The 15,010-nt window shown below is 44.5% G+C and overlaps 1 protein-coding gene across 1 annotated transcript; it reads right to left on the bottom strand.

The window, feature by feature from the left end:
- Positions 1 to 1,566: 1,566 nt before the first annotated feature.
- Positions 1,567 to 14,784, bottom strand: PPM1E (protein phosphatase, Mg2+/Mn2+ dependent 1E). The gene is made up of 7 exons (XM_035889606.1): positions 14,715 to 14,784; positions 11,001 to 11,159; positions 6,193 to 6,392; positions 4,251 to 4,439; positions 3,345 to 3,488; positions 2,932 to 3,025; positions 1,567 to 2,659 (listed from the first exon to the last, which is right to left on the bottom strand). The coding sequence occupies exons 1-7, from the start codon at positions 14,782 to 14,784 to the stop codon at positions 1,590 to 1,592; spliced, it is 1,926 nt and encodes a 641-aa protein (XP_035745499.1). The 3' UTR covers positions 1,567 to 1,589.
- Positions 14,785 to 15,010: the final 226 nt, after the last annotated feature.

Raw genomic sequence — 15,010 nt, forward strand, 5'->3', positions numbered from 1 at the left:
CCGTGGTGAATAATCTCCTGACTACTTAATATTAAAATACTTGGCAAATTCTAGCTAAATACTAATACTGTTAGTAAACTGTTACCGCTAAAGTGATATGGATTGGACAATAAATGCCTATGAAGACTGACTTTATCCACACTCTTCCAAATGTCTTATTGTAACGAAGAGTAGTAACAGGATGTGGGTTTAGTGGAGCGATGGGAACCGTCTGCTGACTTAGGTCCCAATTAACCGCTCCCCTAAGGGTTTAACGTCACCTCGAGAGCAGGGAAGAGCTGGTGGGTACGGTTTCTTTCCCAATTTGATAAGTAACGCTCCGCTTAGGAAAATAAGGGCAATGGACATTCCTCACTTCCCTTTCCCGACCCAGGTTTAACCAGAGCAGAGCTCTGGCCCGTCGGTGAGTTCCACCCTCTCCGCTAACGCCCAAGTGCAGCCCCCGCGTCCACGGCGCCTCCGTCCGCTTTGGGTTGCTCCGGCAGCCCGGCCTCCGCTCCTACACATGCTGGAATACCGCTCCTTGCAGACACAGCGTCCTACCACCCCTCATGCTGCACCTTCGTATTAAATTATGCCTTTGCCATCTAGAAATCATTACCGAAACCAAACAGCTCATCAAATTGCTCATTATCTCTCGCAAGCAGTTCTCTGGTTTGACTGGTTGAGTGACGGAAGTGTTGTACTGAAAAATCTCCACAGATTGGTTTCTTTTAAGACCTGAGATGAAGTTACGGTGGAAAGAGGTTGGCTCAAAGCATTAAGCACAATCATGTTCGATTCAAACTAATTGAGAACAGTTTCCTAAACTGACAAACGAGAAAAATGCCACTAAAAGCACCAGAAAGATACGAAATTCCCTACACTGCCCCTCTAGCCATAGGAAATAATTTTTTTAAAAACTACAAAAAAGTTTTCTTCATATTCCACATTTTATGTTACATGAAAAAAAAATAGGTAAATCATGAGTCTGTACCTCAGTCGGCGTCTGAGAACAGAGTAGCAGGAGCTTAGTTTGTCCGTTCCGAAGTTACCTGGTAAAACCCTGTATGGCTTTTAGTCTTTTACCTGCAAAAGTGGATGTAATTTTCTAATTCATCTTAATGCTCGCCTGAAATAAACAGAAAGCAGAACACAAAAAAATCCCCCCCACACCTTGACTTCTACGGAAACTTCCCCCCCACTCGAAAAAGATTTGGCAGTCCTAAACCAGACTCTTTCTGGACACACTGCTCCACAGACGCAGCTCGGGCAGGTTCAGCTTTCCGTGTTGTTAAAGGCCGTTCCCTAACCGTGTCTGTTCACACCAACCAGCTCTTTGGCTTTCACTGGTGAATGTGGCTCGATACTTGCGTGTGCGGGTGGTCGGGTGGCTGTGGCATTGCTCAGGGTGGCACCACCAGCAAACTTTATTGAGACTGAAACGACTATGTTTGTTAATTCCTAGATCTATTTACACGTGGTTTGAGCTTTGCAGGGGACTGGAGTGCAGTTCTGAAATGCCCACCTTTTTTCGCTTTCTGACGATGCCAGTTTTATTTGGGGAATGTCTATTTTGGGAGTCTGACGGGGGAACACGAGGGAGATGGTTACATTTTACAGCATTGATGAAGGTATGAATCTGGTATACAATTACTTTGTCTTCGCATCAAAAACATGCTCTCGCTGCAAGCGCTATGACTAGCCAGCCTCCACCACGGGGAGTGTCTTACCGACAACCTCGTGCTACCGCGGCCCCGGACGGGTAAGGACAGGCTCGATCCTTCTATATGGGAAGGCTCACGAGCCAAGAGCGGCGTGTGAAACTTTGGTTTGAGCCTGGCTCCTCGTCGCCTCTTCCCATTACAGAGCCGGAAGCGAAAGAACGCAGCTCGTTTTCCCAAGGATTTGAACAGTTCGTCTTCCAGCCCAAAGAAGATGGGGGATAAACCCTTCACCCTGTAGATGCTCTGCCCCGCAGCACCCAAACTGAGAGGAGCGTTGTACTCCCTGGGATCACTCTGTCCACAGATCGATGACGTGGTGCACTCTGGTGATTCGTTCTTCACTGTTAAGCCGTGGATCGAACTCGCGCTCTTTGGTATGCCAGGACTGAACACTTGAATTGGTGGCAGACATTTGGCACTCTGAGGTGTACTAGTTTCTGGTTTTGTCAGGTCTAAATAGCCTTGATCATCAAACAGGTTGATGCTGGACCCTATGCTTAAGCTAGTTCTGTCGGTGAAGGAATCCACTCGTCCATCGTACCCTAGATCTGCAGGTGCTGAGCACTGGTGCTGGGGCCATGGGCGTTTGCAGTCTCCATGGTTTTCCTTATCTTCCCCGCTGTCTTCCTGCCCACCTTGGAAAGAGTTCTCTGTCCAGTCCGACTCCTCGCTAACATTGACTGCTGCGTTCATGTCCCTGAGAAATACCACAATGACAGTAATGTTGTCGCTGGAACCGGCATCCCGAGCAGACGCCACTAATTTGTGTGCTACCATGCTGCTGTCGCCGTTATTCTCCTTTAGATGGTCAGCCACCACTTTGACTGCCTCATCGGGATTGACTGTGTCATAGAAGCCATCGCAGGCTAAAATGAGGTAGTCTTCAGAGCCATCCAGTACAGTGGAGGCAGAGTCTGCATCCCCACAGATATATGGCTTGTGCTCAGCATCCCCTGTGGAAAAAAAAACCACACAGATACACAAGACCGTGGGTTTGCAGTCACAGCATCTGGAAGCCCTTTTATTAACACAGCGTGGAGCCAGTGACTCTTACCCCAAGTTAAATTATTTGGAAATTATTCCCTCAAACTGTAGAGGAAAAAAAATAGAGGCCATTGCTCACAGATCTACCTTCAGCTGCATTTCAAGTTTTGATCACAGAAAATTAAAAGTTTTAATTAAAAAGAAAAGCGAGTCTGAGAAAGGAATTAAAGCCCATTCTTACCAATAGCTCTGGAGACTGACAGGCTCCCATTCACCCTCCAGGCTCCAAACCAGACCACACAGCCGCCAAGTGCCTCAATGCGCTTCTTCTCATCCTAAACAGCAAGGCAACACAGGAGTTGTTTGGACGGAGCGCTTCGTGCTGCCATCGCACTCTGAACACTTCAATAAATATTTGGTGTTTTCACAATCGCGGTGTGGGGGAGGCTGCAGGCCCCACCAGATGAGAACAGAGGATTTGCATACAAATCCATACCGACTTCCAGACAAAATAGGATAACTGGAACCTACGCTGCCGCTCCAAGAGACATTGGCAAGGCAACACGCGGTGTCCCAGCATCCCACGTAAAGCTGATACCTGTCAGCTCCAGCGGTAAACACTGCCCGGGTGTATTTAAAACAGGCCGTTCTCACCTCTCGATCTGGTTTGTGGGGTTTCATCAGTTCCACAGCTTGGCCTCTCCTCACGAGCATAACCTGGGAGTCCCCAAGCCAAGCCACGTGCAGCATGTTTCCTCGGATGAAAGTCACCACTCCGGTGGTTCCACAACGCAGACTCTGGATAGGGTGAAAAAAAAAAATGCCCCTAGTTTTAAATAAGCCAGTAAGAACCATTTCAAAGCATTTTCCTGCTTAACTCAAGGACAGAGCATGTCGCTATTCCAGTATGCAGCCTGCTCCCGGGGAGGAACGGGCAGTGCTTTCCTGACTGCTACGACTGTTCAGTAACAGCCCCTCAGAGCCAACCTGGCTGAACACAAGTGATCAGTTTTGCCCCGTGACTCCCGTGCATTGGAATCGTGTTTCAGAAGCTGGGCTCTGCTTGCGATCCGCTGTGCTACTGTTCTAGCTGACTTCCTGCGCCTGTTTCCTATCTGTTGATGGAAACGCGTGCACGTAAATGAACTTGGAGGGAAGTTTATTTGTAAGCATCTGGAGTTCCCTGCACTAAGCTCAGCCCTTGCACAAGTTCAGGAAGCCTAGGAGTCAGTTACCCATTTATTCTTGCTTTCTGGAGCTAAGAAAAATGTATGTTGTAGAGATGAGGGAAAAAAAAAAACCCACCACCCCAAGGACTAAACCTAGTTAGCATGCAAACATAAGAATAGCAGCAGCATCCTTCTAAATGATCTGGATGTTGTGAGAAGTGGAGGCTGACATCTTTATGGAGCGTGAAGCAGCCCACCAGTGGGCACCGGCTCTACGGACTGTGCGTGGACAGCTCTGTGCTGACCCCTGGCCCGGGCTCAGCTCTTGGTGCACCCCTGCTAACAATTATAGATTAATACTTTCAGAGTCAAGCCCAGGTAACTCAGTCACCTCTCTGGCTGCCTTCTGGACAAAGCGCTCATCGGTCACACGGAAAGCTCGGCACAGTGCCTCTGCTGGGTCATGCTGAAACATCTCCTGGTGGACCATGTTCACATGGAGGTGGATGGAGGCATAGATGGCAGCATCCACTCCCCCATGACCATCAAACACTGCAAAATAAGCTTGCTCTTCTTGGTCCTGTCAATGGAAACACATTGAGAAAACAACTTAGGAGAAAGCAAGGCAAACAGCTAATTGGATTGACTCCAAGCTTTTGAATTTGAGATTTGTGGTGTCCTCATTAAATTGCACTCAGAGGCACAGTCTGCACTGGAAAAACAAACCACTCGGGCCATCTTCACTTGCATCAGTGGGGAATTTCCAACTTACTGTTGATGAATTCTACCTGCAAACTGTAAGAGACGTCCTGCAAGCATCACCCGTGTAGTGCTCTCAGTGCTCCTTATGTCCCATTTGTTACAATTCAGTCACTCAACTCAAATAGAAAGTGCCATTCTCATCAAATTGTGCAGGAGTTTTTGTGACTGCAAAAACCATGGAGAGAGAACATCATCCAGTACAGTTTGCATGAAGTCTACATCAAGGCTGGAATCCACCAGGGATAAAATGCCAGTATAGTTAAAATGTGAAGCCAGCCAGCCTCTGCTTTCTTTTTTTTTTTTTTTTTTTTTAAATCTAATCCATATCACCCTAGATGCCTGTTTTTTAAAAAACCTGTATGTACTCTCTCATCAGATAATTGTGATTACATTCACAGATCAAATACAGCAAAATCACTCATCTTCAAGTCAGTTTTCTCAGCTTCCCCTTATCTGTTCAAACAGAGAAACAACGCTGCACCAAGAGACATCAACTCCTGTGCCTATTCATACGTACAAGGCACCAACCCACTGTCAGTGCCAATTCAACCTTGACAGCCGTCTCAATGACTGGAATATTTGCACATTGTAATTTTAAAGTAATGGGCTCCAACACAAATTGGAATAAGAAAGCTGACAATTGACAGGCAAAGGAAACATCTGCCTCTGTTTGCATTAATATCATTTAAAGGCAAGAATGTGGATGGGGCAAAAGATGGTTATTAAAGTGACAGGATGCAATAAAGAATCAATTATGCAGCAATCTGATCCTAAAGGTAAAATTCTTGCCACTTTCTTCTATTTGCCATTCTTTGGTGACCAGTTTTATATCTGAAGGAAAAGCAAACATGAGTGTTTGACCGATAGCCTCATAAAGAAATTAATGGAGAGAAGTCTGGCCGCAGTTCCACCAAACTACTCATGTTGGGAGATTCTTGTGTGAGCTGCACCCCATTCTCCTACAAATTTTGTGGTTTGGGCTTTTTACTTTCTGTCCTTATTCTTCCTTTTCTCTTCTTCCTCCCAAGAGAAAGGGTTGAAAAACAGTACAGACCCACCTCTGTAGACAACTGGCATCGGTGATGAACTGGAAGCTGGACCACTTCCCCATTTCCATTGGCAATCCTCTCCTACACCTGGGCACCTTCATTGGCCAAAGAGAGGCTCCTGCCTTGGTTTATCACACGGTACTACACCACATCAGTTGCCTCTCACAAAAGCAGGGCTGCTTTCTGCACGATGGCAGGCCAGTCCTTCAGCCACTGCATGAGGGGCTACATCAGGATGGGCCAGATCCTAACTCTGTTTAGTTAGATGACATTCCACCAGAATTCTGTGAAAATTGCTCTTTTATTCTATATAGCCTAGGCAGAAACTGCGTGTCGTGCTGCCGCTATGGTTAGAATATCAATTGAGCTAACTTAAGGCCAGGTTTGTCTCTTGACTGTCAATTCTCCTCGGGTCCATCATGGGTATGGCTTTCGTTTTCACAGCAGAAGACTGCCTCGTTTCCCCAAGAATGGAAACTGTATTTAGCACATGCTTTTGTCTTCCACATGACCTCTTCTTACCTCAAGGTTGAAGAGCATGTTGAAATCTGGGATGCAGACGTGCTTGTCTTCCATCTTCCTGCGCATATTCTTGATGGCATGGATGGATGTCTCGTAGTAACGGTGGGGCTTCGGCTGGAGTGGAAAGTCTTTCACCCAGTTGCTGCAGATCTCATGCAGTTTGCTAAAAACTAGGCGGGCCAGCTTCACTGTCTCAATCTCTGGGGAAGGCAAAAAGCACAAATGAAAGGCTAAGAGTGTTATTAAGTGAGATATTTTTTTTTTTTCCTTGCATACATTACAAAGATGAAACAAAACCATTTTAGCCAAGCAGTTGAAATGGATGTCAGCAGGGAAATTCTAGGCTCTGATGCATAAAAAGAGGAAGCCAAACTCACCATAATCAGCATTCATCAGTAAGCAGCTCATTGTTTGTTTGTCTTTTTCACTTAAACATTGCCCCATGCCTTTGGGGAACTCATTTGCAGCATCAGAAAAAACGAAAAGCAAGTACGTTTCCCTCAGCGTTTGATCCCCCGCGTCGCTCTGCACGGGGTGGTGCAGCTATGCTCCGTTAGGGATTTCGTCATGGCATACAGCACCACTTGTGAAAACCACAATCCATTACAACGACGTATTGGGTTTAGACCAAACGATCTGTTCCAAACAACACCTCAGTGTAGAACTGAGGTGATACGGTGGCAAATAACTAGAGAAATTAATAGCGTTCCTTTAAGATGTTTTGGCGGTGTGCATATTCAGTAGTGCACGCATTCAGGTACCTTCTTAGTTTCATACGTTATTTCCAGGTTCCTGCCTAGACGGTGTGTCAGAGAAAGCTGCATGAGCAAATGAGAAAACCATAAAGGTCTTAAATTTAAGAAAATGCTGAACTGTCACTCCTGAGAAATAGTAATTTTAAAATGCAAAAACTCAGGCGCTTGACAATCGTTCTGAAGTTCAGAGGAGGAAAACAGGATGTAAGAATCAGAGCTGAACACATCAAAATCTCCTTGTTCATGATCATTCACCAAAGCCAGAGATCTCCAAAGCTGAACAGCAGCAATCCATGAGTGTCAATCATTCCTGGAGGAAGAACGGCCCAAATACAGGGAGCAGAGGGGAGGGTTACAGCATCTCTCGGCTCACAGAAATTATGTGAAGAACCTAAAGGCAGCGTTTACTAATTTCTGTACTACATCTACACAAGATGTGGGCTATAGTGATCAGGGGGCCAAGATCCTTAGGAACAAGATATGTTCTCAGCTTTGCTGATTGGTTGGTTCAAGCTTGATAAGCCATTAAGCTGGAAATAAGCTATAAACGTAATCAAAAGAAGGAGCCCTGGCTTCTTGATCACCAGCCATTAAGCTGGAAATAAATAAGCTATAAACATAATCAAAAGAAGGAGCCCTGGCTTCTTGATCACACAGCTTTAAAAACAAGTAGTGGAAATCAAAAGACTGGGTCATCCCACCACTGCCATAGCAATGGGTACCAATTCCCCCACAACGCTTACACCGCTCTCGCTGGTGCCACCAGAGATCTCTTCTATGGGTAACGTATTTAAAGAGAGATATGTGCAGCCTGACATGTCCAAATTGCATTTTCCAGAAGTGAACCCCACAGACTTGCTCTGCCATTTTTTTTCCAGTGGGCCCCTACGAAGAGCAATGGTGTACATTTCCACGTCATGTGGCTGTTACACCTCAGAGCGTCACTCTGAACGAGGAATGGAGTAAACCCACTGGCTGCACTGAGATACGAAACACCCTTCCCCAGCAGGGAGTATGCGTAGTGTCAGCATCATCAATAATTCCTCTTGAGGTTAAAACAGGAGAAAGGCCCACAACAGTCAACCCACCCCCTCACAGCTGTAAATTACTCATCAATTGTTAATGTTGCAGCGCTGAGCCAGAGCTGACTCAGCTGTCATTGTGGTTGTGTCATGGAGAATTTCATTTCCCTCCTGCTGCTCCAAAATCCCCAGCGTTGGAAGTAGCGCTTAATTGTACCACAGCTAGTGGGAAATCCAGCTCAGGCATTGTTGTTCCCAAAGACGACGGACTTCTTTTAGGGCAAAATCAGGGTAGAAAGAATATCAGTAATCACATTCTGCTTTTTAGTACCTAAATTTTAAGACCTTTCTTGAAAACGTGGACAGGATGACAATGGGGATCAGTACCCAGGTTTGTAGACTTGTCATCAAGCCAATGACCAAGGTTTTCCTTAATCTAAGAACTCCCATCACCTAGTACTGGGAAAGGCTGGGTAGTGTGGGACTTTGCAATTTGCTTCGTGACGTCTTGCTGGATATTTTGGATACCTCCGCCAAGTAACACAGTCCTACTATCCAGCCTCCTTTGGTGGTTCATTAACAATGCTGAACCCCCACATGAATGTCTTCCTCCATGAAAAAGAAAACTAAACATTCTTAACACGACCTTTCGAAAAGGAAATCAAATGTCTTTCGGTTCTCATGGAAGCTCTCTCACTCCTCTCCAGTTTAACTGGAAGAGAAGAATCAGTCATGGCCTATGACTCTCAGATTCTGTTCTTCATATCCAAAGACACATGGTCACCCTGAACATATCAGGCCCGTATTCTCGCATTCCTACATTCGTGGGCTCAAAACAGTTTTTTCTTCTTTTAAGGTTAGCATTCTTCTTTCATGAACCTTCTAATTTCCTCTCCACCGGCACACCGATAACTGCTTTTACCAGTCCTGAGCATGCAATGTGATTTGTCATGCTGCACTACTCAGACCGAAATGTGTCACTAAGGAAATCTGGAATAATTTTTTTCTTCTAGCAAATTCAAACTTGAGGCAAATCAGGTAAATGTCTCCTTGTATTATACAGAGTAAAAATCTCTCTGGGTTCATAAGAAAAAACTGAGATAGAATCGGATATCAAAACCAGCCAGCTAAATTCAGCTTGGTTTTGCATTCTGCAGCAGTCCAAACATCATTAAGGGTAAACACTGAACTCTGAGCACAAAACTTCAAGATGTAGAAATCCCATTTTCATCACCCGCTACAGTTCCCTTTGTCTTCTTTCAAAGCATGAAAGAAAGAACTGCATGGTACCAGTTAGGACATTCATCAGCCGCAGCTCTCTTCTATATAACTAGCCCAGGTTTCTCAAAGGACTCCTACTAAGAAAGTTGCCTAGAATGGAGCTACTGACCTTTTGCAGTGAAATCTCCTTCAGTCCTGCATTAATCCCCCCAGTTTTGTTACATTTTTGTTAGCCAAACCTTGCATCACTTGAGCTAATGCCCTATTTCGAAAATTGTCATTTATGGTATATTATTTGAAATGGCAGTATTCATATGAAACCGTTGCTTTACCACGGACCAGAAGATGTTCCCTCTCTTCCTCTCCCCCTTTATCTTCATATTTTAACACTTTACATTGCAGCTGTAAAGGTATATTTTATTTTCAGGTACCTTCATTATGACAATTCACCTCAACATACTGCATCTGGAGTCTCATACTTTTAGTGCCTGTTATAGCCCATACACATATCAACCTATGTCTGCATCAGTATATTAGAGATTTAGGTACATTCAAATGGCAGTTGCTGTAGGTGTGAGGGTTTTGTGGCTTGGGGTTGGGGTTTTTTTTCCTTCTTCCTTTTTGTTGAACTCTTTAGATATTCTGTGTGGAGGCTTAGTCAACATTTCCTTGGAGACTGTCAAATATTTATGCAAGTCTCAGAGATCTCAATTTGAAATTAATGAAGGCTGCTCAGCCAGAACAATGACAAATCTATTCCATTTACCTGCTCAGCAGGGGGAGGCAGCAATACCTACAGAAAGGGAACCCATAGCATGTTTTTCTGTTTCTCAGGTTTCCAAAGGCCTCTGAGAAATACAACAGAATCTTCCTTTTCGAAGAGCCAGATTTACATATCCTACTTATCCCCAGAATCATTTAATTATTTTTTTATCCAAACAGGAGGTAATAGACAAAGTGGTTTGGTGACTGTTTTTTCAAGCTCAAATTACAGAACTCCTCTCAATACACGTGAGAAACATTTGTTCTTCATTGTAATGAGCATCCCCAAGGCTCTTTAGGTCAGCAGAATCCTGAAGTGATTTAGGGTGCATGGCTCTGAGCTGGATGCTGCAAAAATTTTGTTAGCCACCACAGATAAATGGAGAAAAGGAATTTTTCCTTTTAGGCACAGAATATCTTTATACTATCCTTTGCTAAACCAAAATTTGAAAAAAATTAAGCGCTATAGTAAAAACTATACTGCCTGGAAGACATCAAAATTAAATTCTCTCTTCCCCCGTATGTTTGACTTCACTCTAAGGATGAAGGAGGACAACTGGCACTTGCCAGCAAGCAGCAGGACCACATAGTCTAAAGGGCTTATAAAGAAATTCAGGGCCACCAGGTACAGCCTTATGAAGGTGCACTTAAAAGAAAGGAGTGATTTCCACCTGGCCTTATGGAGCAGAAGTTTGATAAAAGACTCAGGTACAACCAGAGAAAGGCATTTGAAAATAGAGACAGAATTCAATAGTAAAAGTTGAAACTGGGCAAGAGTCAAAGATGAGAAAGCTTTGACTAAGAAATTAGCCACTGGCTCTGTCAGGAGTGGTAGTGAATTCTCCATTAATCTTTTTACATCAGCATGGGATAGTTCTTCATGAGAAATCTAGTCCAGCTTCATTTAGCTAGCTGGTAGAAGGAACTAATTTGAAGAAAATCTAGTACCATTCAAGTGGTCAGGCTAGACAGATCACTGAAGTCAATGCTGACTTTAAAAAGCTATGAATTATCTGCAATGTACATTATCATGTGCAGATGTACTTACGTATGATCCCATCTGCATTGTCCACATGCTTTGGTAAGTAGTGTGCCGAAAGATCACTCTGAAGGACTTCATCTGAAGTTGCTCTAGCTAAAGCAGCAGCCAAAAATGAAGGGCAATTACTGGAAAAGAAGAAAAAAACCAAAACACAGATATTGTCATCTGATTTAGCAAGGTAACTTGCAGTCAGGGAAATACGTAACAATGCTTTTCTCTAAATGAACTGGAATTTGAAACAAGATTTGTAAAACTTCCGATTCCTCTTTGCTAGACAGCACCACAACCCTGAGGCAAGGCCGCAAACCCACCATAAGGATTTCAGTAACCCCGTTTCACTCTTACATTCCCTTTTTCTTAAGTTTTAACGTTCCATGTCCTAACCTCCATTTAAATGCCTTTCAAATCTAGACCTGAACCCCCCAGCGGAGCCTGTCACACAACCCTTGCTTAGCACACATTTTCTACATGTGCATTATACACTTTTATCTTAAGCCCATTCTGTCCAGTTTCTCCTAAGAATTAGAGTCATCATTCCAAAGGATAAGAGAGGTCCTCAGTTTTCAAAGTGTCCCAAACCTCACCAAGGGACACTGGAAGTTAAGGCAAACCCATAGGAGGTACGAAGTTGATGTGCATAAGGTTAAAAAGCTCCCTCGTGAATGATCTCTATCAAGAGTAAAGTGGCTTTAACTCACTGTAGCTTAATTAAGCCTGATATCTCCCAAGATTAATTAATCTATAGCAAACCAAGGCCACTTTAATGTACATTCTCACATTCAAGAGGAGTTTAATACGTCTTCATTTATGCGTAACTTTGTATTTCCCATTGGTCTGCCTTAACTTCTCCAGGTGTCTTTTGCTGTCACAGCCCAAAACTTCCAGTTTCCAGTTATCATCAGGGGTAACTATGTCCTGCAATAAGATGTGTCGACGATTGTGGGACCGCACAGAGGCATACGAGCTCATTTCAGTCTTAGAAACCATCCAACAGCAACAGAATTCCGTGTCCGCTAGTCCAGGGAATAGGCAATGAGCACATACACTTCCTTAACCGATTTCCTCAGCCTGAGCCCAGGAAGTCTGTTCGCGTGCTTTTAGCACGGTTGGAGAGGGGGCGTTAGCCTAGAAGCATCCGTCCAACCAGATCCAGAGCAGAAAACCTTCCACACACGGAACCGGACTTGTCAGACTTCATTCTGGAGCCTGAGCAGCCCATGGCAACCGTCGCTCGCGTTCACATTTGGTTCACTGCCCAGGAAAGCCAACTGCCATCCTAAACTGGCCCACATGCCGCTGCTTCAGCGGTGAAATCTGAATTCCAGAAAAAAAATCTCTACATTCTCTACACTTGGGTTTTATTTTTTTAAAAGCCATTTTACCATAAAGTTTTCCAGATTCTTCATACCAAATGCTGCTACAAAGAGTAGGATTATGTAACAGATTTAGAAAATGTACACAAAGTCAGTCCTCCGACCCTCATTATTTACTATTCAACATATCTATAAATTATTTCAATATAAGATTAGCAAGAAATAGCTTTGTCCAAGTGACATGCTGTCATGAGGCAAGCTCTGACCCTCGAAGTTACGCAGAAAGCCACTCGCACCACGTTCCTGCACTGTCAGTAAGCGTATTTCCTAGAATTAGCAGCCGAGTATTCTGCTCACGCAGCAGCTCCAAGCCTCAGCAACGTGCGCGCTAATGAAGCACGACTGCTGGAGGAAATCAGCTGTCTTAGGACTGGCTCTTCCCAGCACAACACAGGAACTCTGATCCTATTTACACACAGCAATGCCCGGTGGTTAAGAGTAATCAGCGAGAGGCAAACACACCAGGACCTCCTTTACTTCTGGTGCGCGTAGAAGCTGATCTTCTACTTCGCCTTGCCCGCCTTTATTTAGCCCACAACGAGCAGGTTTTTCATTTCTATTATTAGCTCCAATACTCCAGAGCGGCAATGCCGGTTACTGTGCACGTTACATGCGATTTCCATGTTACAACAAAAGCGAGAGATTGCGATGCCTGGGACAGAATGATTACGCCAGCAGCTAGCAACACTCTGAGGACAGCGTTCCGAAAAAAACGCAAAGAAAGATTCAGGTTCAGCCTAAATAACGCACAGCAGAAGAATCCATGCTGAAAGCATTTACAAACACAAACCAGGCAGAGCTCTCTCCGGGTGTGAAGGTAACAGGTTGTGCTAGCACCTGCAGGAATCTGAGCTTGTTTCCCAGTCATAGAATCATAGAATGTTTAGGGTTGGAAGGGACCACTAGTGGTCATCTAGTCCAACCCCCCTGCAGTGAGCAGGGACACTGCTAACTAGATCAGATTGCTCAGAGCCCCATCCAACCTGGCCTTGAATGTTCCCAGGGATGGGGCCTCCACTACCTCTCTGGGCTTACCCTAGGCTTACCCTCACCAGCTCCGTACTGAAACTTTTTAGGAAAGCCAAACTTGTTTTGTGTCACTTACAAACAGCCCCTCAGGAACATCCATCGATGGGCAAAGAGGGAACCTGGTTAAGAGACTCGGGACCTAAACAGCAGGGAAAAAATACCCCCTGACACGAGGAACCTCTGCTCTGCCTGGGCTTGGGAGGTGGGAAGGCGATGTCTACGAAGACCCAGAGTCACGAACATTCATACCTGAAATTTTAGGTATTATTTTAACCGTAGTGACAGATTACAAAATTGAAAGGTGCATTTACAGCATAGGTAGCTGGTCAGAGTATTTCCCCAGCCAGCTCCAAACACTATTTACATGTCCCTACAGCCCATGCCAGCAGTCTCACACAGGAGCTCTTTCTCCAGCCAAAGGCTGCATTTCCATTACAATACTAAACCTACACAAGAAGGCGCTAAAGATGTTATTAGATAAATTAGAGGATTTTAAGTACATCCTTCCTGATTCTCTGGCAGCGTGGGTGTGTTTAGAACACCCACAGTTGCATTGCAGCAATCCTGGAATAACTCTGCTAAGGTAATAAATCAAGCCTAAAAGCGGGCCGTTTCCTTCAATTAAGTTTGAGAAAAACAGTCTGAAGTGGGCTTAACTCAGCCCACGTATTATTACGTTACCAGCTTAACACACAACTCTGCTCCTTCCTGATAGCATTAAAGTGGTGAAGATTTCCCAAACTTTTTCTCTGAGCTATTCCTCTGTGCTCTAAATCTAATATAAGGTCTCCTACTAAAAAAAGAGATGGCAAATTTAAAATTCTTATTGTGTGAGAGTTCACCACTGGGGTTTCAGTGACTTACCAATTTTGTTGGAAAAGGTAGAGAAAATAAACCAGCTGAAGGCTTTCCTGCTATGTCTGGCCGCTCTTTGTCCTAATAATAACAGCTGCCTGCCAAAGAATTAATTGTCCTTGACATTTGTTCACCACAAAGCTTCTTATGTAGCGGTTACAGGCCTGTGCCATGTAAGCAGAGAGGCGCCCAGATGCAGACAGATGACTCCTCTTCCTGATTAGCACAACTCAAAATGTACTTCACTTACTCGGCTCCTGAGAGGACTTTAATTGAATCACTTCTCCCCTTCAAGGAACAGCAGACTGCACCGGAGTCTTTTTTTACTTCTTTTAAAACAGATTAGATGTTGAAGTCAAACCACTCTCAGGACACTTCATTATTGTTACCCTGAGACAAATGAAGAATCAGGTCTAGGATCTTTGTTTTTATCACAAAAGTGAACGTTCAGGTGAGGACCTACAGCATCCCACAAAACAGCAAAGGCCCACACTCGGATGATCAGCCTTTGCCACGCTGGTACCCTCAGCCATCCTCGCATCTTTTAGGCAAAACAAGAAGTAGCAGACAGGATCCATGGGGACACAGGAGGTGCATTGCGTCCTGCTGCTGGCATAACTAAGGATTACCTCTTGGCTGCTGAAAATACACTCTTCTGCCACGTTCTAGATGCTCAAATGTTATTAGTCATTAAGTTATGGCAAACTGAAACTGGGAGGGCATGATCTTGTTTAGCAGAGCGCTAGAATGCCTATTCAT

Source organism: Egretta garzetta, unplaced genomic scaffold (assembly GCF_000687185.1).
Source record: "Egretta garzetta isolate BGI_Z169 unplaced genomic scaffold, ASM68718v1 scaffold112, whole genome shotgun sequence".
Lineage (NCBI taxonomy): Eukaryota > Metazoa > Chordata > Aves > Pelecaniformes > Ardeidae > Egretta > Egretta garzetta.